Source organism: Zootermopsis nevadensis, unplaced genomic scaffold, assembly GCF_977971745.1.
Source record: "Zootermopsis nevadensis isolate Lab colony 2312 unplaced genomic scaffold, Znev_1.0 Znev_ptg000021l, whole genome shotgun sequence".
NCBI lineage: Eukaryota > Metazoa > Arthropoda > Insecta > Blattodea > Termopsidae > Zootermopsis > Zootermopsis nevadensis.
Genome location: NW_028259153.1, coordinates 1,302,094 through 1,326,154, shown reverse-complemented (window position 1 = coordinate 1,326,154; position 24,061 = coordinate 1,302,094). Strand labels below are relative to the sequence as shown.

General features: G+C 37.4%; 1 protein-coding gene across 2 annotated transcripts in view; it reads left to right on the top strand.

Annotated features, from left to right (window-relative positions):
- The first annotated feature begins 1,991 nt into the window (after positions 1 to 1,991).
- The window catches only part of timeout (circadian regulator timeout), a 71,195-nt gene continuing 49,125 nt past the window's right edge, over positions 1,992 to 24,061 (top strand). The window contains exons 1-14 of one of the 2 annotated variants that reach the window (XM_022068071.2): positions 1,992 to 2,128; positions 2,527 to 2,661; positions 3,677 to 3,839; positions 4,081 to 4,234; positions 4,347 to 4,527; positions 5,979 to 6,113; positions 6,913 to 7,008; positions 8,334 to 8,497; positions 10,565 to 10,682; positions 12,103 to 12,249; positions 14,101 to 14,213; positions 16,904 to 17,036; positions 18,755 to 18,909; positions 21,392 to 21,513. In XM_022068071.2, the coding sequence (XP_021923763.2) occupies positions 3,746 to 3,839; positions 4,081 to 4,234; positions 4,347 to 4,527; positions 5,979 to 6,113; positions 6,913 to 7,008; positions 8,334 to 8,497; positions 10,565 to 10,682; positions 12,103 to 12,249; positions 14,101 to 14,213; positions 16,904 to 17,036; positions 18,755 to 18,909; positions 21,392 to 21,513 (1,612 nt within the window). In that variant the 5' untranslated portion in view covers positions 1,992 to 2,128; positions 2,527 to 2,661; positions 3,677 to 3,745. Of the gene's footprint in view, positions 2,129 to 2,526; positions 2,662 to 3,263; positions 3,408 to 3,676; positions 3,840 to 4,080; positions 4,235 to 4,346; positions 4,528 to 5,978; positions 6,114 to 6,912; positions 7,009 to 8,333; positions 8,498 to 10,564; positions 10,683 to 12,102; positions 12,250 to 14,100; positions 14,214 to 16,903; positions 17,037 to 18,754; positions 18,910 to 21,391; positions 21,514 to 24,061 lie in introns of those variants that run through there. The other variant, XM_022068069.2, reaches the window with a different exon arrangement.

Sequence of the window (24,061 nt, the reverse complement as noted above, 5' to 3'; positions counted from 1 at the left end):
TTTATTTAAACTCAATAGGGACAATGTAAGAGAAATGTTGATACTGAAAGAATTTGTTTTCATTCTGAATGTCATCGCCCTGATAATGGAGGCAATATGACCTCCGAAACGTTGGTGGAAATCTACCAGACTACACGGTACAATAACCCAGAACGCACCAATCTTCAGACCCACCGCTGTGAAAACCCCAAATACTACACAGCCTTGAAATACATCCTACATCACATGGTATCATCACCCATCCATCACAAGATCCAGATTAGGCCTGAAATGCTGTAAAAGCCTGGAATCTGACACCTACGTCTTGTTGTAAAACTGTGGAAGGTCTGAATAGCTGTATTAATGATCACAAGGTGTCACTGATTTTCATTTCACAATACTATTTCTATATTGCTGCCAGATTCCTGTTGAATGAATGCCAAGTATTCATCGCCTTGATGACGGAGGCAGTATGACCTCTGAAACGTTGGTAAACATCAACCAGACTACACAGCGCAACAACCCAGAAGACAGAAATCTTCATACACATCGCCCTGATGATGGAGGCATTATGACCTCTGAAACGTTGGTAAACATCGACCAGACTACACAGCACAACAACCCAGAAGACAGAAATCTTCATACTCACCGCTGTGAAAACCTCGAATCTTACATAAATACCAAGTATTGTTTAGAAAACATCAGTTCTGAATATATATGTACCAAAGTTACAACATTTGTGATATCAACTGCTGGTTGGGTCACAGCAGGAATCTGTTATCAACAGATCTTTGAACCTGAAATAAAAATCAACAATCTCTTGCTAACAAAATGGCTCACCCAGGAAAACCAATCACACTAACCTCGAATAACTCTGCAAATTATTTTTGGAAATTCACCGTAATGCTCTGTTTCTCTTTAATACAATAAAAATAAAACCCTTTCAATTAAATTTTCAGTTTTGGAAACATTAAATATCATTCATACTCTAACAATGATTCTTTGTGGTTAAGTTTCAGTGTTTTGTCATTTATGTATCCGTGATACAGATAAATATAAATATTTGGTGCCCCAAACTACAGTCTGTCATGTTTTATAGACGAATGCAATATCAGCCTCTCAAAGACTCTATATAGTTCTTTTAAAACAAAATTCATGCCTCCTGACTGTAACAGACAAACATTGCACTCACGCTGTAAATTTAGACAGGTACTTGGTATCTGTTTATCCCCTTGTGAGTTTCTGATAACACGCGAATACCCTCCAGGTTCAGTCACATCCATTGGTAAGTTGGTAAGTGAGCCATTATCAGGGTAAGTTGCCCAGGAAGATGCCATCTTTGTTCCACAGTACAACAGCATCCTTTTCTGTAGAGACAGGTATCAATTATACTGGTTTGCTGGCCAGTGTCGTCTGGTTTATTGGTGTAAGTATCAGCATTCTCTTCAGTACTATGCTTACAAAAGATCAAAATCACGCTTCCAATTTATATTTTAAGGTAGACATACCATCTTAAATTTTAACCTTAAAACGTATCATAATGACCCCAAACTTTAATTTGAATGAAGTCATTATCTGCAGATACCATGAGCACATAATAACTCTTCTTGTGTGTGCCTCTAGTTTAATAAATTCAAACAAACCGGTCAACCATGAAACACAATTATTTGAAAGTAGTTCCAATGGTAGAAGAGTCCGCTCTGCGGAGTAAGCAGAGCCTTCGTTAGACATGACGACAGCCAGATTTTTAATTATCCTCCAACAACAGACATAGCAGATGCATCGTTTTTAAATAAGCTATCAAACATTGTACATAAACAGATAATATTTTCAAATTTGTATATAACAACAACCTATAATTTATTATAAAGTTACTAATATAAACTAAGCATTGCTATTCTTATTGGAAGAAAATGGAAGTAGGTACATGAACACCACATCATGATTATCAGTGTAAATCGTATGTGATTACCTTCTACAGAGAGATGGAACCAGATGTCATCGGGCCGCATGTCCTATTTTGGAGGATGACACTGCAGTCATACCAGCCCCCATCTGACTCCCTGATGTTGGTTCCGATATATTCGAGTGAGAGTGACTGACAGGACCATGGCTAATGAAGAACTGGCCTTTCTCAAGGCCCATCTAGGTGAGCTGTCCCAGGTTATCTTGCGACTACTAAAGCTGGTAATTATCGCTGAAAAAAGAGATAAGGGAACCCGAAGCATCCGCCAATCCAGTGGGCGTCAACCTGTCTATGCCAGGGGGAAGGTATAAGTCTCCCAGAAGGCCTTCCGAGCTGCACTAGGCAAGCTCAAAGCCAACGAATTTGACTCCCCTCATTGTTAATGTCCGCCAGAGGGGCTTCTGTGTTGTTGAGACAGGGGGTACTACCCCTTTAATGCATTTTAGATCATAGTAACGCACTGCAGGTCAGAGTTGGTACTCGAGACAAATACTTTATTGCTCTGTATATACGAATGCTGATTCATGCATTTAATGTCACCTGGTTATGTATTAGAGTTTTCCTTCTTTTCATTCGTTCAGGTCCCTTAATTTACAGCAAAATTGTGTGATCGATAAACAGCTGAAGAGGCAGGCCTGTACGTGGAGACTCGAGGTGACGTCACGGTGGCAAGGACCATTCGAGCACCCAGGGGCAGGAGAAAATTTGAACACCAGGTACCTTCGAAAAAAAGTTAATTAAATGTGATGTTATTTAACAACGAGGTTTTTCAGTCGCAGTGACCCTATAATATTGAATGTGAAAAACATCATAAATGGGGGATTTGTAATTAATTTGTTTGAAGTCATTCGTTCGACTAGGCTAGGAAAACGCACTAAGATATTCAGTAAGGATATCAGATAAATGAATTTAATTTCAAAACTGTTGTGTCCTACAGCGTTGTAGATAAATGATGTTGTTTAGTGAGGTGTCTTCTGAACCTTAAGTAGTCGTGACTGTCGTACAAAGTTATCGGTATCTGAGTACCGACATCTCGGCTACAATGCGGTTAGAAGAAGGGAGCTCTTGAAATTCAGATGGACAGATTTGACTCATCAATATAACTCTAAATGTCGCAAAGGGCGAAATAGGCTCTTTGTTGTAAGGCCACAAAGAACATGCCTGGTGACATAATGAGGTTGTTTTCAACACGACAACTTTCGTATGCATAAAACAGACTCCAGCTAAGAGATTATAAAATAATAACACAGCAATATGAAGCAGTGTTCGTATGGCATTTGTATTTCCCTCTGCGAAATTTACTAGATCCTCATTTGTTAACGTGTTTATCGGCATCTTGAACGCGCCAAAATTGTTATGCACGGCGTGGTTGTGTTTATGGAGATATTCTCTGCAAAGAAGACGGAATTGAAGGGAATGTAACTTAAATTTGTGGTGCTAAATTTGTTGTGAAACGAGGACTGTGAGTACGAGATTAATTACAAGTTGTAATGTTATATACGTGAGAAGTATAGAATTTTCTGGAATTAATTGAGGTTATGGGTAGGACAAAGTGGATTCGTGTGGGTTATAAGCCTATATATTGTAAAGCCTAATATAATAATGTTATAATTGTGTTATGCTGTGGACAAAATAATACTTTCATACTTTACTACATGATTGTAACAGTATTTGCAGTTTGTCCATCTTTCAACAATTTTTGGTGATGTGCATTTATATATAATATTTCAGACTGAGGAAGATCTTTGAGTTTTGAAACCTTGGAACTAACCTCTATGGCCTGGCTTCAATATCTGTAAGATGTCTTCTTTGCTTTTTGCTGAGCTTGCAGCAACATGCAATGCCCTGGGGTATTTTGATGGCAGCAAATATTACATTGATACTCACTGCCGGGGTAAGTATCAGTACAAAGTTTTTGTTGTTGATATAGGCCTCACTTTTAATAAAGTGTCATATAGTAGTGTTAACTCATCATTATCAACTATATCCTTAAACAGCAATAACCAGGTGAGCATTGTAATGGAAAAATGTTACATATTCTTTGCATTAGGATTTGTATCTTTAAATATTTAGATGTGACTTTAAAGGATTAAAATAATTTAAACATGTCTTCAGTACTTACTTTAACATTTCAGAAACCATAAAGGATCTCATTCGTTATTTGCGTCGGGATGATGAAAACCATGAAGTTCGTCGATATCTTGGTACATCGAAAATTCTTCAAGCAGATTTGCTACCTATTTTAAAGGATTTCTGGGAGAAAGTAGATTTGTTTGATGTAATTTTGAGGTGAGGAAGAAATCACATCTTTATTACGCTGAACTATTTTAAAATATTTTCTGTTGTATGTCTGTTTGTAAGTGTATTGTAAAATATATTTCTTACCTCATGTACTCAATAGATTGCTTGTGAATCTGATGACTCCAGCGCTGGTTTTGTATCGTGAAGAGTTGCCAGCAGAAAAGACATCACGCAATTATTATCTACAGATTATAACACATTTGCAGTCCTACAAAATTGCATTTTGTGATGTCACTATTTGGGCAATATTTAGCAGGAAACTTGAAGATATACTGAAGATTGTGAGTATATTAATTTTAACTTTATTCCTGTGTTCTTGCTTACATGCAAAGGAAATGGTGCTTATGACTTAGAAATAATATTGTGAAAGAAGGTAGTTAAACAAGTTTAATGATAAGATTTATTATGGTTTGCCCCTTTGTAAAAGTGCTGTTTAACTGTTTATTATGATTACTGTTGCATAATTTTTTTAAAAGTATGTGTCATTTCATATATTTTCATGTAGCTCTCCAATAATAACTTTTACACATATTAACTGATTTTCTTTCAAAAGATTTGGTAAGAAATAGTGTAATTTTGTAGTTTTTGCAAGTCTGTTAGCAACACTTCTACTTTACTTCTTGAATGAGTTTTCATGTACGAGGCTCGTCCACAAAGTAAGTTTCCCTGGGGCCGTTTACAGAAACAAAACACAATTTCATGGGAATATTTATTGCAACAGATACAGCAAGTGTCCAGCTATTTTTCAACATATTCGCCACCGGAATTGAGACATTGGTCATACCGTGGGACCAACTTTTGAATACCTGTGTCGTAGAAGTCTGCCGCCTGGGATTGGAACCACTGTGTGACAACCATCTCCGCCTCTCTGTCATTCTCAAAACGCTGACGCTGACCGGACAGGAATTTCTTGAGGTGTAGGAAGAGATGGAAATCACTGGGAGCGAGGTCCGGGCTGTAGGGTGGATGATTAAACACCTCCCAGCTGAACTCCTGCAGGAGACTTGCTGTCCGTCGAGCCGTGTGCGGCCTAGCGTTATCACTGACCGCACTTCACAGTCGGCGGGAGCTGGAATAAGAACCTCCATCTTCAACAGCTGCAACGATGCTACTGTGAGAACGCGGGAGGTGCCGTTAGTGCGTGCGCCATGCTACGTCATTGCTCTATCACGTACGCACAGTCGCTTCGCTCAATATAAGGTTTGCTAGCTGTGGGACGAGTGGGAAACTTACTTTGTGGACGCGCCTCGTACTTGGCAAGTCCTTTTTCTTCATCCACAATTTCAGTAGCCGTATAGATTTTTTATATAGATTCATTACAGTTGTAGTGTATATATGTTTATGGGTTCAACCCTTCACTGTTACTGGAAACATTACTTGATTGTGAGGGCTTGGACCCCATACAATATTTTGTTCTCACACATTTCAGATCAGTGTTCTTACACTGAAATTTTGTTTTCAAGACAATAACTACCCTGTCTCATGATCAGACTAAACTACATCAATATTTGACTGACAGGTAAGAAAGATTAATATTACATGTCACTTTGCCCTTTCAGAACTTTTAACATGAATAACATAGTTTGCACCAGAACTGTTCTGTCTCTAGCAGTGAAACAATTAATAGACTGAGGTTGTCTGTGTTTTGAGTGAACCTTTGGAATGCAACGCTTCCATAATGTGAGGATGTCCTGTATCCTTTACAGATTATTTATTCCCAATCTACTTGTAGGATCCATTGGAGAGAGAGGAAGAAAAGAATCTCGTTATAGAGAGGATCCTTGTCTTGGTACGGAATGTGTTGCAAGTCCCAGTCGATCTTGAAGGTGAGAAGAGGACTGACAATGATGCTAGTGTTCATGATCAGGTAATGTCTCTAATGTTCTGTAGTGTAGCATCCTTGTGTCTTATGTTGATATTTTTATGGTACGCCACTTTTCACACATTCTGTTCACTTGAACGACATGTTTCAGACCAGTCAGATTCTGCATATCTTTAAGTATTTATAAAGTTTGTTCTTTATTTCAGTTCTTTGCTTCTATATTATTGCACTAAGGATATCCTTTTTGATATCCAGAAATAATTATAAAACTATATATTAACATTCGAATAAAAATTTGCTTGGATATTATCCATCGACTAGTAAATATAAAACGTAAAACGACTGTGTAGGAACCTGAAGACGGAGATAGAGTCCCATCTCCGAAACGTCGTTATACGTTTTATATTTACTAGACGATGGTTAATATCCAAGGAAATGTTTATTCAAATGACTCTTCACCATCGTCAAGAAGTTTTAGATTTGATATATATATTAACAATTTTTAATTTGGTTGAAACTGCCCGGTGAGTCCTGGTGTGTTTTCTCTGAGTTGTATGTGCACCAGGCTGTGGCAAAACATTTTTTGATAATCATTTTTGACATTTTAACTGTATCAACTAAATTAAAAATAGTTAATATATACGTTTATCATTATTTGTGGACATCAGGGAGGAGATCGTTAGTGCAGTGACATAGAAGCAGGGAGTAGAACCTGGTGATAGCCGCATTGGTCTGAAACATGTTCCGGTGAAGAGAGTGTGTGAAAAGGTTGCTCAAATATGGTGGCTCTTTATAATGACTGAGGACGGTTTGTGATTACATTTGAATGGTTTATTTCTTTCAGGTGCTTTGGGCTCTTCATCAGTCTGGGATATCTGACCTGTTCTTGTACATAGCCTCTTCTGAGAATGAGCAGCTATATTACATGCATGTTTTAGAGGTAAATGTTGCAATTTATGCAGGGTTAAAGACGTAGTCTCAGTTAATGTACACTTTTTAAATGTGTAGTAACCTGAAAGGCCCAGATCCATGCAACCGAACTCACCCTTTCTCTCTTTACTTTCTCTCCCTCTCCCACACTCGCCCACGCGCTACCATTGGTCCACTCCCACGCCTGCTCCCATTGGCTCAGGGTAGGCTACATCTTTCACTTTCCGGCCCTATAAACCTAGCCCCACACACCATATTGGCATATTCATCGCCCTGATGACGGAGGCAGTATGACCTCTGAAACGTTGGTTAACATCGACCAGACTACACGTTGCAACAACCCAGAAGACAGAAATCTTCATACTCATCGCCCTGATGACGGAGGCAGTATGACCTCTGAAACGTTGGTTAACATCGACCAGACTACACAGCGCAACAACCCAGAAGACGGAAATCTTCAACCTGAAATAAGTTTTGCAGTCGAGTGGTTGCTACTCTTTCTTCATATTTAGGAAATCCTGAGCTTAAGCTTCTGGATCATCCAAAAGGGTACCTTCTAAGATGTTATCTCATCATAATTTTATATTCGTATTTTGTTTTCCTATCCTAAGCTACTGTACATACCTATCCCATTATAACTTAAATTTTACTATCATAACAGAGTGAAAATGATGATCTTCTGGATGCTGCACCATGTAGTGTGATTGATATTAACTGATGATTCAGAGTAGCTTTTTGCCACTGTCATCAGGCTCATTACCATGAGAACCTGACATCTAATGTCATAACAGTAGTTCCTCATTGTGTAATATCCGGCAATTTTAAATGTTTCCTTGAGTTCCTCATTTTAAAGTACAAGGTGGATTCTAAAAAGATGTCATCACCCACCCACCAGACTTTCTTTCCTTGAAAGAAAGAAGGGTGTAATCATGTCACTATTTTTAACAGGTGGAGAGGTTTTTGTAAGGCTGTATTTGAAAATAATTGTATTGGAGTAACCGTAACATTTCTTTCAGAAATTACTTATTGGCCCTAAATTGGCTGCCCAGTATGTAACACAGGGAGGAGTAGCTCTGTGATAGCGAGACTCCTAAATTTTGTACAAGGTCCTTCCTAGGGTTATGCGAGATTTGACTTACACTAATCTGACTTCATAAATATTTTGAAAAATATTTACTTTATGATGTTTTAAAATAAATTGATGCGCTGTAAGCAAGCTATTTCTGATAATTTCTGACACGTATAAAAATCAGCTTACATATGTTTGTGTAAGTCAGCATCTGTCTCTAATGAAACATGTTTAAAAGGTGAATTACAATCTGGTGTCATTTGTAGATTGTGTCATTGATGCTTCGAGAGCAAAACCCAGAACAGTTGGCTGATACAGCTGTCGCTAGAAGTGTGGAAGAGAAGGAACGGGATGAGGTGGAACTGGTAGTGATCAGACAGGAAGAGATTTTCCAGAGGCAGGCAAAAGTGAAAAAGTTTACAGGAGCCAGGTATTACATTGAAAAGTATATTTTTTTAAACTAATATCAGAGTGCAGTTTGGTACAACACAGCCAAATGGTTAACTGTGAGTAATGGACCAGTGGATCCCAAATGTTAGATGATACAATTTTTTTTAGCATTGAATTCTTTTCGTATGTTTCAGAGAATTGAATTCATTTTGATAAGCTAGCCAAAAGCGGAAGTTTATGAGGTCACATAATCTCAGAACTGTTAGAAGATGCAAGTGCAGAATTCTAGGTGGGCCTAAAGGAGGTGTTTAAAGAGCAGTAATATTGAAGTTGCACTCAAACTGTACTCTGAAATAACCATTTTTGCAAATATAATATAGCATTTACCACTTCCTATTTGACCAAGAAGCTGCACAGGTGTCCAGCTGTACCCAGAGCTTGTCTCCACAGCGGTAGCCCTGGCTGATGTCATACTTCTGTCATGAATCGTCTCATTTATCTGAATCTGTTAATGCATTTCTGAATCAAACATTTTGTGCTATCCAACATGGATCAGGTGACGTTTATTGTTGAAGAGTGTGTGTGTTTCAAATATGAGTCTGCCAGATTTTTAGATGCTGGAATGGGGTCCAATACTGTACTATACAATTAAGATGTAGTAAAGAAGGAAAGAAGATGAAGTTTCAGGAATTAAAATGAGAAGCTGAGAATAGGGAAAACTGGCAAACTCTTTTTGGGCAGAAGAATGGACCTGTCGTCAGACAGAACACTAAATAAAATATAACAGTGTGAAAATTCTGTAATTGTTTCTCACATGGAGGACATACAGTAGGGCACCGCTTATACGGCAGGTTAGGGACCAGACCCCCACCGTAAAGCGGATCTTTGCCTTTTTTCACTTGCAAATGCTTATCAAAGCCTAATAAGATGTTTACACTATCATATAGTAAGTGCACAATAGCGCTAGGCCTAAGAAAACGATATGAAAGTAAAATGAATATTAGTAGTACACACATTGTGGCTCGTTTGATCTTCAATCCACACAACTAAAAGTTTTTCCATGTCAGCAATAAGGCTATCTCTTTTTCTTATGGCTTTAGAGTTCATTCGTGTGGCACTTTTAATTTCATTTAACACTTTCTCCTTAGCGTTCACGATGGCAGTAACAGTTTGGCGAGCTAGGCCTAGCTTACGTCCTATCTCGGCCATAGACATGCCTTGTTCACGAAGTTTAATCATATCTAACTTGGCATTTAAAGTAAGAAGCTTACGACTCCTCTTTTTATCGCTACTACCCTTAGACGCCTTTGTAATTACACTATAGTAACACAAAAATATTACGTAAATATACAGTTTGTAATAACTTTGAAAAATTGCCAGAAATACGGAGACGCGGAGCGCACAAAAGCTGTAAACAGACTGAATCAGCGACGAGAAAATGGCGCCGGACGCACTTCTCTGACTCAGCTGTTGAGCGCCGTATTAGCGGATCACCGTAAAGCGGAGCGCCGAAAAGCGGGGCCCTACTGTATGCAACTTTTTAATTCTCTTCAACTTTGTACCAGAATGAAATCAGAAATTGTCTGACCTTTATTGATGGTACTTCAGAGAGTAACCATCAGAGATACACTCGCTTACTGTCTTTCAGTTACGTGCCAGTTGCATAACTTCTGAAGCAACTGAATAATTTTCATAAAACTTAGTAGATCCAGCTGTGTCCTGTAAATGAAATCACTTCCATCAAAAATACCAAAATGGAAGCTGTGATTGGGCATTTAAAAGGGGATTTCAAAATGTTTGAATAAATTTAGTTGAAAATAAATGGGGATAATGTGACACCTTTTGAATTTTCAGCTTTATTCTATAATTTAGACAGGACATAGGCATAGAAGATACATCTTGTATTTCACTGAATTGTATATTGTGTTTACAAATGGCAGTAGGAACATTCATGTACTATGCATTTATCTTAAGGACAGAAGGACTTTAGTTATGTCTTTATTTTGAATGGATTTATTGCATATTCGAGGAAGCTATAATTTTCATTCTTCCTTGTCTGAAAGGCATCTTAACGTTGTATAAAGTTGCTTGTTTTTCTTTTGTGCAGGCATTCACGATTTGGAGGTACATATGTTCTGAAGGACATGAAGTCTGTCAGTGACAGTGATATTATTTACCACAAGCCTTTGAACAGATTAAATTCTCTGAATTTTGACCTAGATAAGGTAAAGTAAACATTTCAGTCGTCATCATTGAAATAAAATATTAACACCATAAGTAATGTATGATGTCGTCTGTGTGTAAATTTTTAGGTCACGTAATTTATTTTGTTTTCTCCTTCCTTTTCTTCGTTGTTGGTTGGCTGGTGGTTGTTTGCTGTTAAGGAATTTTGTGCTTTATTGTTTAATATGCATGTTGTTACTATATACAGTTATAATAACGTCAGTGTGAGGTCATATTTGAAGCTGTGATACATGATATTATATCCTTTAATTAAGCAAAGGTAATGCTATTTTTTCCCCTCTGCAACATTTGTTAATTTTAATTTTTATGTGTTGCTTTGTAGAAACAGTGTACTGAAATACTGTTAAAGTGTTCACAAATCATGGCCCGTTATGTACGCAATACATCAAAACATGTTTACATCCTAAGGATTCACAGTTTTTGTAATTAATGAAAGATAATTAACAATTTTTATTTCGGTGGCACTTAAACTTTTCTATAAAATGTGCCCTTTAAGTACCGCTTTACATTGTCTTGCCATTCTTGATGAGCAGTTTTCTAGTATTCTTTAATTTTCTAATTACTATGTAGGAGTGTTATTCTTGATGAGCGAATAGTTGCTCAGATTGTCAAAAAACTCTCAGACTTTTATAGAACTGAGGGGTTTATTAATCATGTTCTAAAGAGCCTGCCACCAGTTTCTGTACTGAGTCACATGATTTTTGCCTACCCTCCTCTCCTTGTTTCCGGATTATTTATTTTAATGTTACCTTTTAAGTCATATTTTCCTGTCAGGTTTTCCTACAAAATTTTGTATGGCCCACCCATGTCATCCTCCATGACTTGATCATCCTAAGAATGTTTGGTGAAGAGTACAGATTATGAAAATTGTCTTTCTTTCATATTAATCGGTTTTACATAATGTTGAAGGTTTTTTTAATTATTTATTTTATGTCTTATGAGAATGATGTTCAGGTGTTCACTGATCTACAGCCTTCTTTTTACACAACATAGCAAAACAGTGACATGTATTTAAATTTGTTCTGTTGTGATATTTTCACGCAGTATAATGATTGACAAGTGAGATTTACCAATTTATCTAATAAAATTTTATACAATATGTTATTAACAAGTGAAGTATTTTAATTTATTTAAATAACTGTTTCTTACTAATATTAATCAAACCCATATACAAAAATATTGCAGACTGGGGTATGAAAGTATAACAAATTATGCTGCATGCAATTTGTTATGTTTTGTAATTTTGATTAAGGATTGAGCCTTGTACTCACTTTAACTAAAAATAAATTTTCTTCATAATATGTCTCCCATGTTAAGTAAGAGAAGAAATTTGAAGACAGTGGCATAAATAATATTACTGGCCTTAATGTGATGTACGTCTCATTTGTATGTTTTTTGCAGACTAGGCAGAGAAAACCAAAGAACCGTCTCCCTATGAAAGGTGGGGGGTTACAGCGGAGATCTGCGTTTAGTGTTCGACTGTTGCTCAAGGAGTTCTGTGTGGAGTTCCTGAATGGAGTCTACAACACATTGATGTATCATGTGAAGGTAATTGGTGCTCATATATGCAGGATGTCTTAAAAATATGTATACACATTCAAGAATCCATCTTTCCCACCATTTGTCAGCTGTATGGAGATGACATGGTATCAACAAGACGGGACACCCCACATTAGCATTGTCAGGGCCCGTCTTGATGACACATTTTCCGACCAATAGATATGACGCGTAGGATCTGTTGAGTACCTCCCATGATTACTAAATTTAACCCCACCTGACTTCCTTGTGGGGTTACTTGAAGGATGTGTTGTACAGCACAAAGCCAGCAACACCTCAAGCGCTCTGGCAAGAAATTTCATGGTCTTGCAGAGCCGTCCCTGGTGGTCACTTGTCAGTCAGCTCCTCACCGCTGTCAACTGTGCCACGAAGCTAATGGTGGTCATTTTGAATGCCTACACTAGATTTTGCTAATTCACTAAATGCCATTGCTGATGTGTATAATGGTGTACGTTATTAAAATGTTTTTATTTTATTTATTTAATATGTGTCTATGTCTTTTTGGGACATTCTGTATTATTTTCTAATCTCACCTTAAACTGTAAACGCTTTGACAAATCATCATATTTATGTGTGTTTTGAGAAGCAGATTTTCAAAACCATTTCCAGATTATATAATAGTGCTCATTGTTAAAACATATTTTCAAGACACCCCCATTACATACCATTCAGTTGATGAGCCCTGGTCATATGTTTAACTCTCTTAGTAATCGATGCCTAATATGGTGGCCATAGAGGTTTGTGCAGTATGCGCTACTGGCTACCATCTCTGTATTGTAGTAATTCCCATCTTTACATGATGTCTTTTCTAAATTCAGTAATTCATATTATCTGCAGCGTGTGCTAATTTACATAGCCATTTTCAGTCATGCGTGCAGTCTAACATGTTGGTTATTTCACCAGAAAAACTTAAAAGTGTTCAAACAGGGGAGTTGAATTTTGAAATAGGACCTGTGTGTGTGATCACTGCCTATTTTGTCACAAAGCTAAGCAAAAAGCCAGGCATTCAGTGGATCTATGGATCTGTCAGTAGTAGATTATTGTATTTATAGTGATAAAAGGATATATCAGTCGGATGATCTGATATTGGTTGATATTTTCATTAGGAGTAATTGCTAATTTACTGTAGTTTGGTTTAAGAGACTATTACTTGCTTTAGGTTACCTAGTGATTATCATGTGTTACCGTTGTAAGAAGGGCTGTGTCACTAAGATGGTTTGTAGAGATTGCCCAGTATCTACATTCCATCTCGTGATCTGGTAGTAGACAAGGTCACAATTGGTTTCAAAGGGAGGTTTTATCCAAAACAGTACATGCCTGGAAAATGAACACAGCCTGGCATGAAGACCTGGGGTCTAACACCTCGAAAATGTGACGATGTTGTTATAATTTTATATTGCGTGTATGTGCATGTAAATAAAGTGAAAACTAAGTATGATTTGAGGCTTTCATGGCAGTGAGTACAAAGATGGCCTCCATCATCAGTACAGTGAGTTATTGCCCTGCTGATGTAGGCAGCAAGGACCTCTGAAACTTCTACCAGTCACCACTCAACTATAATTCAGAAGACAGCCATCTTAATACTCATTGCCATGAAAACCTCATCCTGCTTATGCATTTAACATTCCAACATTAATTTAGTGCAGGAAGCTCATATAATGTGAACAGGAATGACAAAGAGTCACATTTTTCCAATGTGAATGAGAGTTGTATTGTAGTTGGGTAAATGTGGAGGGTTTAAGGAGTTAATAATATGTGTGAATGCCAAATTATGAAATGCCCCATTTCTAAGAATTTCTGAGCAGCTGTGTTTTTTTGTTTTCTTTTCTCTCCCCGTCTCAGGATGGACTGGTTCGAGCAAAAGTACATGCTAATGATGAATCATACTATCTGTGGGCTATGAAGTTTTTTATGGAATTCAACAGGAAATACAAATTCCAAGTTAAACTTGTCAGGTATGTTCACTGTCGTTTGATTTGTTATTTTTTTATATTATTTTGTCTTTAAATGTAGACCATGCTAGCATTCGTGTGAGAGGCGCATGAAATCAGAAGTGTGCCGAAACGCATTTGCCACCTTCAGTGATGTTGCATGTGATTTGTCAGTAAAGTTTCACTCACTGTTGTTTCCCTCTTGTTATGTATATTTTTAAAGTGCTTAACCGCCCAAGTGGTGCATTTCTGTTTTATCTCCTGCAGTGGGCTAATTATTTCTAACATCATTTAAGTATGTAGTGAAAGAATTTAATTTTAACCTTTAAGTCTCTTTTGATCATCTTTAAAATGTCTTTATCTCTGCCATTTTATTGATAAAAATATGAACCAATCAATGAATAAAAGACCAATTGTCACAGATCATGTACCCCAATTTCCATATATGTAGCCCTTATTATTATTATTTAGTGTTCTGTCTTACGACAGGTCCATTGCTCTGCCCAAAAAGAGCTCTCCAGTTGTCCCTATTCTCGGCTTCTCGCTTTAATTCCTGGAACGTCATCTTCTTTCCTTGTTTAAGGTCGTCGGTTAGCTGTATCCGTCTTCTTCCTAGTCCTCTCTTTCCTTCAACCTGGCCTTCGATGATATCACTCATTAATCCATTCCTTCTCATAATATGTCCCAGCCAGTTAGCTTTCCTTCGTGTAATCGCCTGCAGAATGCTTCTTTGCTCATTGACTCTCCTCAATACTTCTTCGTTGGTCACTCGATCCGTCCACCTGATCTTCTCTATTCTTCTCCAACACCACATTTCGAAACTCTCCAGGTATTTCTGTTCATGTAGCCCTTGCATAACATTTAATTATTTGTTTAGAAAGGTTGAGTTCTATTAGCTTTATTCCTGGTCATTATGCCAATGACACAGATTTTAGTTTGGATAAAGCTGTCACTGATGAATTTCTGAATCATACAGTTCATTATGCAGTCATTTCTTCAGTCTAATGTTTAGATTTGAAGTGGGTGGAAGTTCAACTGAATTAACCTTACAAATAGAGGATGTTTAGATTTTGGAATATTATGCGACCTTGATATCTTAGCGCGTAGAAGTTGAGTCAACACAAATCGTAGCATGCACTGATTGAAATTACAGAGTTTGATGTGTGGCTCACTGATAACATGAACTGAGTAATTGTTCCTTGAAATATCTGTAGCACCCGCATGGGTTCAGCTTGGAAGCTATAGGAGCAATGTAACCTAGTTGCATATGTTATAGTTGGTGGGGCAGTCTTTGAGGTTCTACCTAAGGGTCTCACTTCATCTCTGTGGTACTCCAAAATCAACTTCTCTGTAAGTCTATATTGGGACTACCATTTAGTAATATTGCCTTTCGTTGTTTTGTACAAGAAATATGATTTGATGCAATAGTTGTAAATCAAATTCCAATAGTGTTTGGGATAGTACATTTTAACTGTTTTCTAGTGCTACAGTAGCTAACCAACTAAGCGTCACTCATATCCACTTTTCTCGTCATCGAATCATAGTCAACGTCTACTCTGGGCTTCCTGATGTCTTGATCTTGAAATCTAGTTTGAACATATTTTTTGTCTTGAGTGATACTCATATCTTTGTTTGTCCTGGTATACTGGCACATTTTCTCCTTTTTAAATTTTGACTTTTTATTTCAAGAGGCGCTTCCTGAATTGATGCAATTTTTCCATGACATCAGTCTTTTTGCTGTATAGCTTACTATACAGATCACGACTTTAAAACCATTTGTTCGTGGTCTCATAGTATCCCTGACTGAGAAAGGTGACCATCAGTTCGAATGTTACTTTTGAATCATGAGACTTATTTCCTTAGTATATAAAATTCCTCACATAACTTAATTTAGTTTTACACAGTTCAAATGACTTATTCCAAATCTAGCTCATTTTGATGTATACCTTCAGAGATAACCATCCTTTCCTTGTCATCAGCGACTCATCCATTGACATTTCACGCTTTAGAGTGTATGCACTCCCAAACCTGTCATTCAAATTTTATAGTGTAAGTTTCAGTTTGTACAACCTCCTAGAATTGCTTGTGGTTTCTTCGTAATTTTTAGGAAATTAAAAACTTGAGTAGAAAGTGAAACCTTCTCTCAGGAAATAGTTTTGAAAATATAGGCATTTCTAATATTTCCCTCTGGTAAAATAACTTTTATTGTCAGATTTAAATAGAGTATGTGGTTTCTCAACCCTACCTTTGTCCATCGATCATGGTGCATTTCACAGTCATCATCATTAGAACTGTCATTTTTTTTTTCTATCACACAAAAATTTCACAACCATATCACTGTCATTATCACTAATATCACCAAAGTTATCTTAGTTCCATAGATTATTGTAAATTTCATCATCTAATCATATATTATCGCTAGGTCCCGCCATAACACTGAAAGGCTTCTAAACACCTTACGCTAATCGGAACTAAGAAGAAAGAATAATGAGTCCAGTGTGTGTTTATGTAACCAAAAATTGTCATATATGCTGCGGCTAAGCAGAGGATTGGGCATGATGTGAAAATGTCGTACCCCCTGCATTAAAAGTAGTGCCTGACATGTGGACATGGCATACACCCTAGAGTGGTTGATTACCTGATAATGTTAAATAGGAATGTGAACCATACTGTATTGCTTCTAATGTTTCTATTACATTACTTAACTGTTGCAGTGAAACCATATCAGTTCAAACATTCCACTTTGTTCAGACTCAGCTTGAGAATTGCTACGACATGTTAACTTCTGACAAGAAGAAGACACTACTGTGGTCACGAAGGATGCATCTCGCTCTCAGGGCTTATCAGGTAAAAGAAATATTTGTCTGTGAAGGGAAATATCAGTATGTGGACCTAAGAGGGATGAATTAATAGGAGGGTGGAGAAAGTTGCATAATGAGAAGCTTCGTAAGTTGTACTCATCACCAATTATAATTAAATCAAGGAGGATGAGGTGGGTGAGAAGAGGAATGTATACAAGGTTTTTGTGGGAAAGCCAGAAGGAAAGACCACTAGGAGGACATAGATGTAGGTGGGAGAACAATATTAAAATGAATCTTAGAAAAATGGGATGGGGTGATGTGGACTGGATCATTGAGCTCAGGATAGGGACCAGTGGCGGACTCTTGTGAACACGGTAATGAACCATTGGGTTCCATAAAATGTTGGGAACTTCTTGAGTGGCTTAGGGATTGTTGGTTTCTCAGGAAGGGCTTGGCTCCGTGGAGTAAGTAAGGTGGTTGCACTTAATCCTTCTTTAACCATTTTCTTTTGTTGATAGCATTTTTTATATTATTTTTTTGTTTAATATGATTATGTAATAAATATTACTGTATGTATATATTATTATTATTTTTTTTTTTTTTCTTACTACTGTTTGTACATTACCGCCACGGTGGTCTAGCGGTTGTAATCCTGGGGTCTCGGGTTCGATTCCCGGCGGTGCCCGAATTTATAACTTGTGTTGGGCAAGGCCGTGGTCTAGGCAACACGGAGTTTTCCTCCGTGGCATCCCAACAATTACTCCATTCACACACAGAAGAAGGCAATGGCAAACCACTTCTGGATCATCTGCCAAGAACGTATATGAACAGGTCCCAGTCCGAGAAAAGGATGGAAGGATCCTGTTCATATGGACCTGTCGTCAGACAGAACACTAAATAAATAATAAATAAAACTGCTCTTTTGTGCTGTATCTGGAATTGTCCCTTTGGCTGTTAGTGCACCACATTAATAATAATGTTATTGTTGTTATTGAACTTCATTGATAATGATGATGGTTAGAAATTCTGATTATTGTTTATTTCTAATTGCTCTCATTGGGAATTACCATAATTATGTTTTGTTTCTCATGTCTGCCTCGTAAATAATTTTGGGTCCAGTTGACAGACTTTCATTAAATTTTATATAAATGTCATGCTGCCAAAGGATAACCCACCGTTGTACCTCTTCATTTCCTGTCATCAGTATTACCAACATTGTAGCCATGTGAACTTCTGAGATGGTAGAAACACCATTATTATATAATGTTGGGCCTTTAAATATAGTGTGGCAATAGTTCTATGAAATGGATGCAACCTTTGTTAATGCATAAATCCTGTGGATTATGAAACAACGTATTGACTCCTTAAAAATCTCTGTTTAGCATTTATGTGTCTTTTGCTAGTAACGCTGAAAAACTTTTGGAGCACTACATGTGAAATTTTGTATTGAAATATTGTGTATTTTACAAATTTTTTAGGAAATATTTTTTTAAATTTAAAACATCGTAAGTGTGGCGATGGTTCATTCTATGTAGGTTTTATGTGGCAAGTCCCTCAGAAGGTCTGTTATGCTGAAAATTTGCGCAGAACTAGGAAACAGATTTATATGTTGTTTAATGTATAGTTCCTGCTCATCTCACAGTATAGATTAAAGCATTTAAAGAGAATTAGGTGTGCTGAGTTCTTCTCAGAATTTCTTGTTTATATTTATACAAAAACATGTTTTCTGTAAATGAAATATTTTACTTCTGAATTGTATCGCAGGAATTGCTGATGACATTGACAGCTATGGACAAATCTGACAACTCAACAGTACGGGAATCATCAAAAGTCATCAAGAACAACATTTTCTATGTAGTTGAATATCGGGAGCTGATTCTGATGTTGCTTCTCAATTTTGATGAGGTTAAGTTCACAAAGTAAGTTTTGCAGTTGTCGTATAAACAGTGTATACTGCCAGTTGTATCTCATTAACTGGGCAACCAAGCCCTTCCATATCATGTCCGTCCTCTCTTCCCACAGCTCCTCCTCTTTAGTTTTATTCCGTGATCGTACTTCTTCAAGTGTGACATCTTTCCTTGCTTGTTTTTTCCCATTACCCTTTTACTGTTACGTTGAGTACCTGTGTTCATTCTTAAAATGTGTCCATATCATTCCATGCTTTTATTTGTTCAATTCTCTTTTAAAGCTTCAAATACTCTCTAGTATTTTGGTTTTTTATTTTCTCCAATTGTATTTTTAGGTGTCCTTTACGCTTTAACATAAGTTAAGAACACTTCGTGCATATGTTCACCCCACCTGTCTGTATATGTGATTGGTGCGTGCTTCAGCCACCAATTCCGCTGAAAACTGTTATAACGTGCGTATGTTCCCCACACCTTTTTGGGATATCTCAGTTCTTAAATGTATCTTTCAGAAACTGGTTAATTTTGGCTGCATCTTTTATTTTTCCTGTATTTTCTTTTTTAACATTTCCATTTTAATTTGTGCGTCACTATGTCATCTGCGTGTACCATAATTATTGGTAATATTCTCTCTTATCATTCTGTTGATGTGCTTGTTATCTCGTTTAGTAATAGCTGTGGAGAGAAAAACATTTCTCTTTGTCTAACCCCTTTATATGTTAGGAAACTTTGAGATTTTTTGCTGTTAATGCCCACATTATTTTGGTACGTGTTCTTTATTCTGTCAGAGTTCATTTAATACATTTTACCTGTACAGTGCTTCCGATATCTCCTGTGTGATTGTGTTAACCATGTGCTTCATGAATAGCGTGTCTTTGCAGATCCAAGTTGTTTTTAATCCTGATTCTTATTTAAGACGTCCCAGATTCTAATCCTGACCCAGAGATGTGCTATCCTGATAGTGATCTCTTGTAGTTATGTACCATGGGCACATCTTTCAATATCCTTTCCAATTTATTAATTATCTATCATTTTATGCTGGATGACTGACATTGTGATTAAATAAATGATAAGTAAATGTTTTCTAGAGATCTCGCTGATTGTGAAAATGACGTTAACCATATGGTTCTCAGATTTTATTTTACACCTGTTGTCTGACTTTCATATTTATGATTCTCATATATATTTTTAAATAGTTTTAAGCTTTATAATCTGTCTGTAATGTCTGCATTCTGTTTTATCTTCTTCTTTATGAATTGGAATGATCAGACACATCACACCTTCATAGAGGGATTTTTGTATTAAAAGGTGTGTAAATTATCGTAAGTAAGTACTGTAATAACCTGGAATGGAAGTACTTCCTTAACCTCTTTCGTTGTCTGTGGCCTGTTGCTCTGTCCACATATAATTTTGGTTTTATTGAACAGAATTTAGTAGAGATTATATATGCTAAAACTTATGTAATTTTGAAACCACATTTTTCCACGCATGAAGATGACAATTTTTATTTCTCCTAGTTCTATTTGTGAGCTACTCATCTGTTTTGGTGTAATTACCCCACGTCAAAACTTGCCAAGAAAATTACTTGTTGTGTCGGATCATTTTGTCAGTGTAGATGAGAGAAGAAACTATCTAATAAAAAATGTGCCACATTTGTCACTTAATCTACTATAGGCAAACCTTTGCTGCTGTTTCTTCTTCTTTTTCTTCTCCCCAAGATAGTATCTACTGACAGCATAGATATTTTAGCATTTTATAGTTGTAATGTTGGCGATCTTAAACAAGGAAAGAAGATGAAGTTTCAGGAGTTAAAATGAGAAGCTGAGAATAGGGAAAATTGGCGAACTCTTTTTGGGCAGAACAATGGACCTGTCGTCAGACAGAACACTAAATAATAACAAGATGAGGTGGTCTAGCGGTTAGAACGCTGGCCTTGTAATCCTGGGGTCTCGGGTTGGAATTTATAACTTGTGTTGGGCAAGGCCGTGGAGTAGGCAACACGGAGTTTTCCTCCGTGGCATCCCAACAATTACTCCATTCACACACAGAAGAAGGCAATGGCAAACCACTTCTGGATCATCTGCCAAGAACGTATATGAACAGGTCCCAGTCCGAGAAAAGGATGGAAGGATCCTGTTCATATGGACCTGTCGTCAGACAGAACACTAAATAATAATAAGATGAGGTGGTCTAGCGGTTAGAACGCTGGCCTTGTAATCCTGGGGTCTCGGGTTGGAATTTATAACTTGTGTTGGGCAAGGCCGTGGAGTAGGCAACACAGAGTTTTCCTCCGTGGCATCCCAACAATTACTCCATTCACACACAGAAGAAGGCAATGGCAAACCACTTCTGGATCATCTGCCAAGAACGTATATGAACAGGTCCCAGTCCGAGAAAAGGATGGAAGGATCCTGTTCATATGGACCTGTCGTCAGACAGAACACTGAATAATAATAATAATAATAGTAATGTTGGCTTCTTTTGTTTTGTATTGCAGGTCCTACTTGAAGGATCTCATAGAAACAGCTCACATCTTTTTGAAATTACTGGAACATTTCAGTTCAAATCGTAGCATTGTTGTCCAGAAACGCACCGTTTCTAGAAAATACAAGAAGAAAAGTGAGTATTGGATATTCTCTGCAGATACGTGTGTACATCGAGACTGAGAAACTCAAAAGTTTATTGGAAGCTTTTAATTTTTCAGGTGCACATATAAACTCTTATTGTGATGAGTATTTCTCTTACACTTTTTACATTCTCACTTCAGGTTAAGAAGGAATAATATTCAACATTTTAAGTTTTTTGTTCCAAAAAAAGAATCTAGGTTTAGATTAGACATTCTGCATACCTTTATTTTAGAAATCTAGCATTTTTTTTAATAGTTATGTTGCGAAGTATAGTTGAGGGAGATATTCTAATAGAAATAACTGATCACATACGCGCATCCTTCCACCTCAGTTCAACTAATTTTGGAAAAATAGTTGCACATAAGAACACCAAAATCTGTACAACTTTGTGTGTAAGCAGTGTAGTCCCTTCAGAAGTAGTGTTCATTTTGAGAGTTTTCTGTGAATTAACTTTGAACATACACTTCCTTTTTGATAACGACGTATTGTATAGAAACCGGCACTATGTAATTTTTCCCAAGGTTTAGTCTGCCATAATTCTAAAAGCATTAGTTGCGTGCACCAGAAAGTTGTTGGCCTGTAAGGATACTTACTGAGTATATTTGCCTTATTGCTCTTGGAAATCAGTTTCATGGTGTGCTTGTGCACTTTTTCGTAAGGAGTCTCACATCATTAAACTCTTGGATAGATACAACACACATTTATTGACTTCACATGGAATGACCCACACTTTGAAAAAGAACTTGCTAACCCTGTCCATAGCAATTTGGGATCTGTAAGTGAATCGTACTTGCTTATGGTAGTATCCATTTTAGAGTAAAGTTGTGTCTGCTAACCATGGACTTCTCTTCATATTGATACAAGATGTAGGATATCCAGTGATGATGATATGGGTTAACTAACTAACTAACCAGATGGCTTACCGAACCCGAAGGTTCATCACCGAATTAACCAAAGCCCTCCACCGGACCCTGTCCTGGGCCAACAAAATCCAGTCTCCTTCAACTCCTGTCTCCCATAGATCCCGCCTGAGATTATCCTCCCATCTACGTCTAGGTCTCCCCAGAGGTCTCTCCCCCTCAGGCTTCCCAGTGCACACCTCTTGTCCGATCCATGTGCGCTACATGCCCCGCCCATCTCATTCTTCTCGACTTAATCACCTTGACAATATTGGGGGAGGAGTACAGATTTTTAAGCTCGTCATTATGCAGTTTTCTCCACGCCCCATCGTCTTCTCTCTTAGGCCCAAATATCCTCCTCAACACCCGATTCTCAAACACCTGCAATCTGTGTTCCTCCCTCTTGAGTGAGAGACCATGATATGGGTTATCTGTTTAATTGTGAATAGATTTTGTGATTTGATGAGCAGTATTTCAAATTATGCTTGATTTTACAAAATAATGGACATGTATGTAATCAGCTGTTGCCCCCAAATTAAGTGATTTTTCTCTTGTTTTACATCATTTTATGTGTTGTGTAGTAATAGAACTGTTCCGATACAGGATGTAGACTGAAAGAAAAATAACTGAACTTCAGCTGTAAGATGGAAAGGGTAAGGGGGAGCAAGACAGCAAAGTCTGAGCATGTATAGTGTAACTGAAAACTTTTTTCCCTTTTTTATATCAACATAGCTGATGGCATTTTCATACTCTGGCTACACTGTTTTTTGTGAGCAAAAGGAACAATACAATATTAGCAATATATGCACACACCTTAATCTGCACGAGATGCTTCTATAGCCTAAACGTAATATTTTCACATCTTACAGGAAACAAGATGGGACTGGGTTGTCTCTCTATGTGCTGTCCCTTTGTGGTTCCGCCCACTTATGTATTTGTAATGGTCGGTAAGCTCAGAGTTACGTTGTGGTCACTATACCAAAGTTTGGCAGTATAGTGATACTCCTACCCTTATCTCAATCTCATTATGTTCCTTTCCCACCCTGTGCAAGGCAGATAGATGCAGCATGTAGTTATGATTCTGACTCAAGACAGGGCTAATGAATGTTTCCATTCTATTATAATTAATGGATAGTTTATTAGTGGTGACCTAATGGTTAAGGGTATTTGTCAGATGATGGCAGCGAAGTACCTCGCTAGGGTGGTACATGGCAGTGTCCATGTCATGGGTAGCCACCACTGTACTGTCAGTGGCTACAGAATATGCTGCAAAGATCCCAGTGATAACATTACAAATGATCGATAGCAATGATAAATTATATTTGGTGGCACCAGTGTTTACTACTTGAAATTGGCCAGTTGACTTCAAAATTAATGTTAATTTTCAACACACAAACACAAATTAGTAGTGTAGTAGAATTTAGCGAACTTGTATCTGTTGTTGTGGACTAGGACAGCACGAGCTGAATGTAGGCTATGATTTCTCTTCCTTGTTCTGAGTCACCAAACCACCTGTCCCGCGAGTACTTGGCAGTGGGACGATAAACACTGATCTCCATCGAGTACTGAGGTTAATGCTTGTGACTAGGCATCAGAGTCTATATATTGAACTTTATATGTATCTGGCTTGTAGTAGGATTA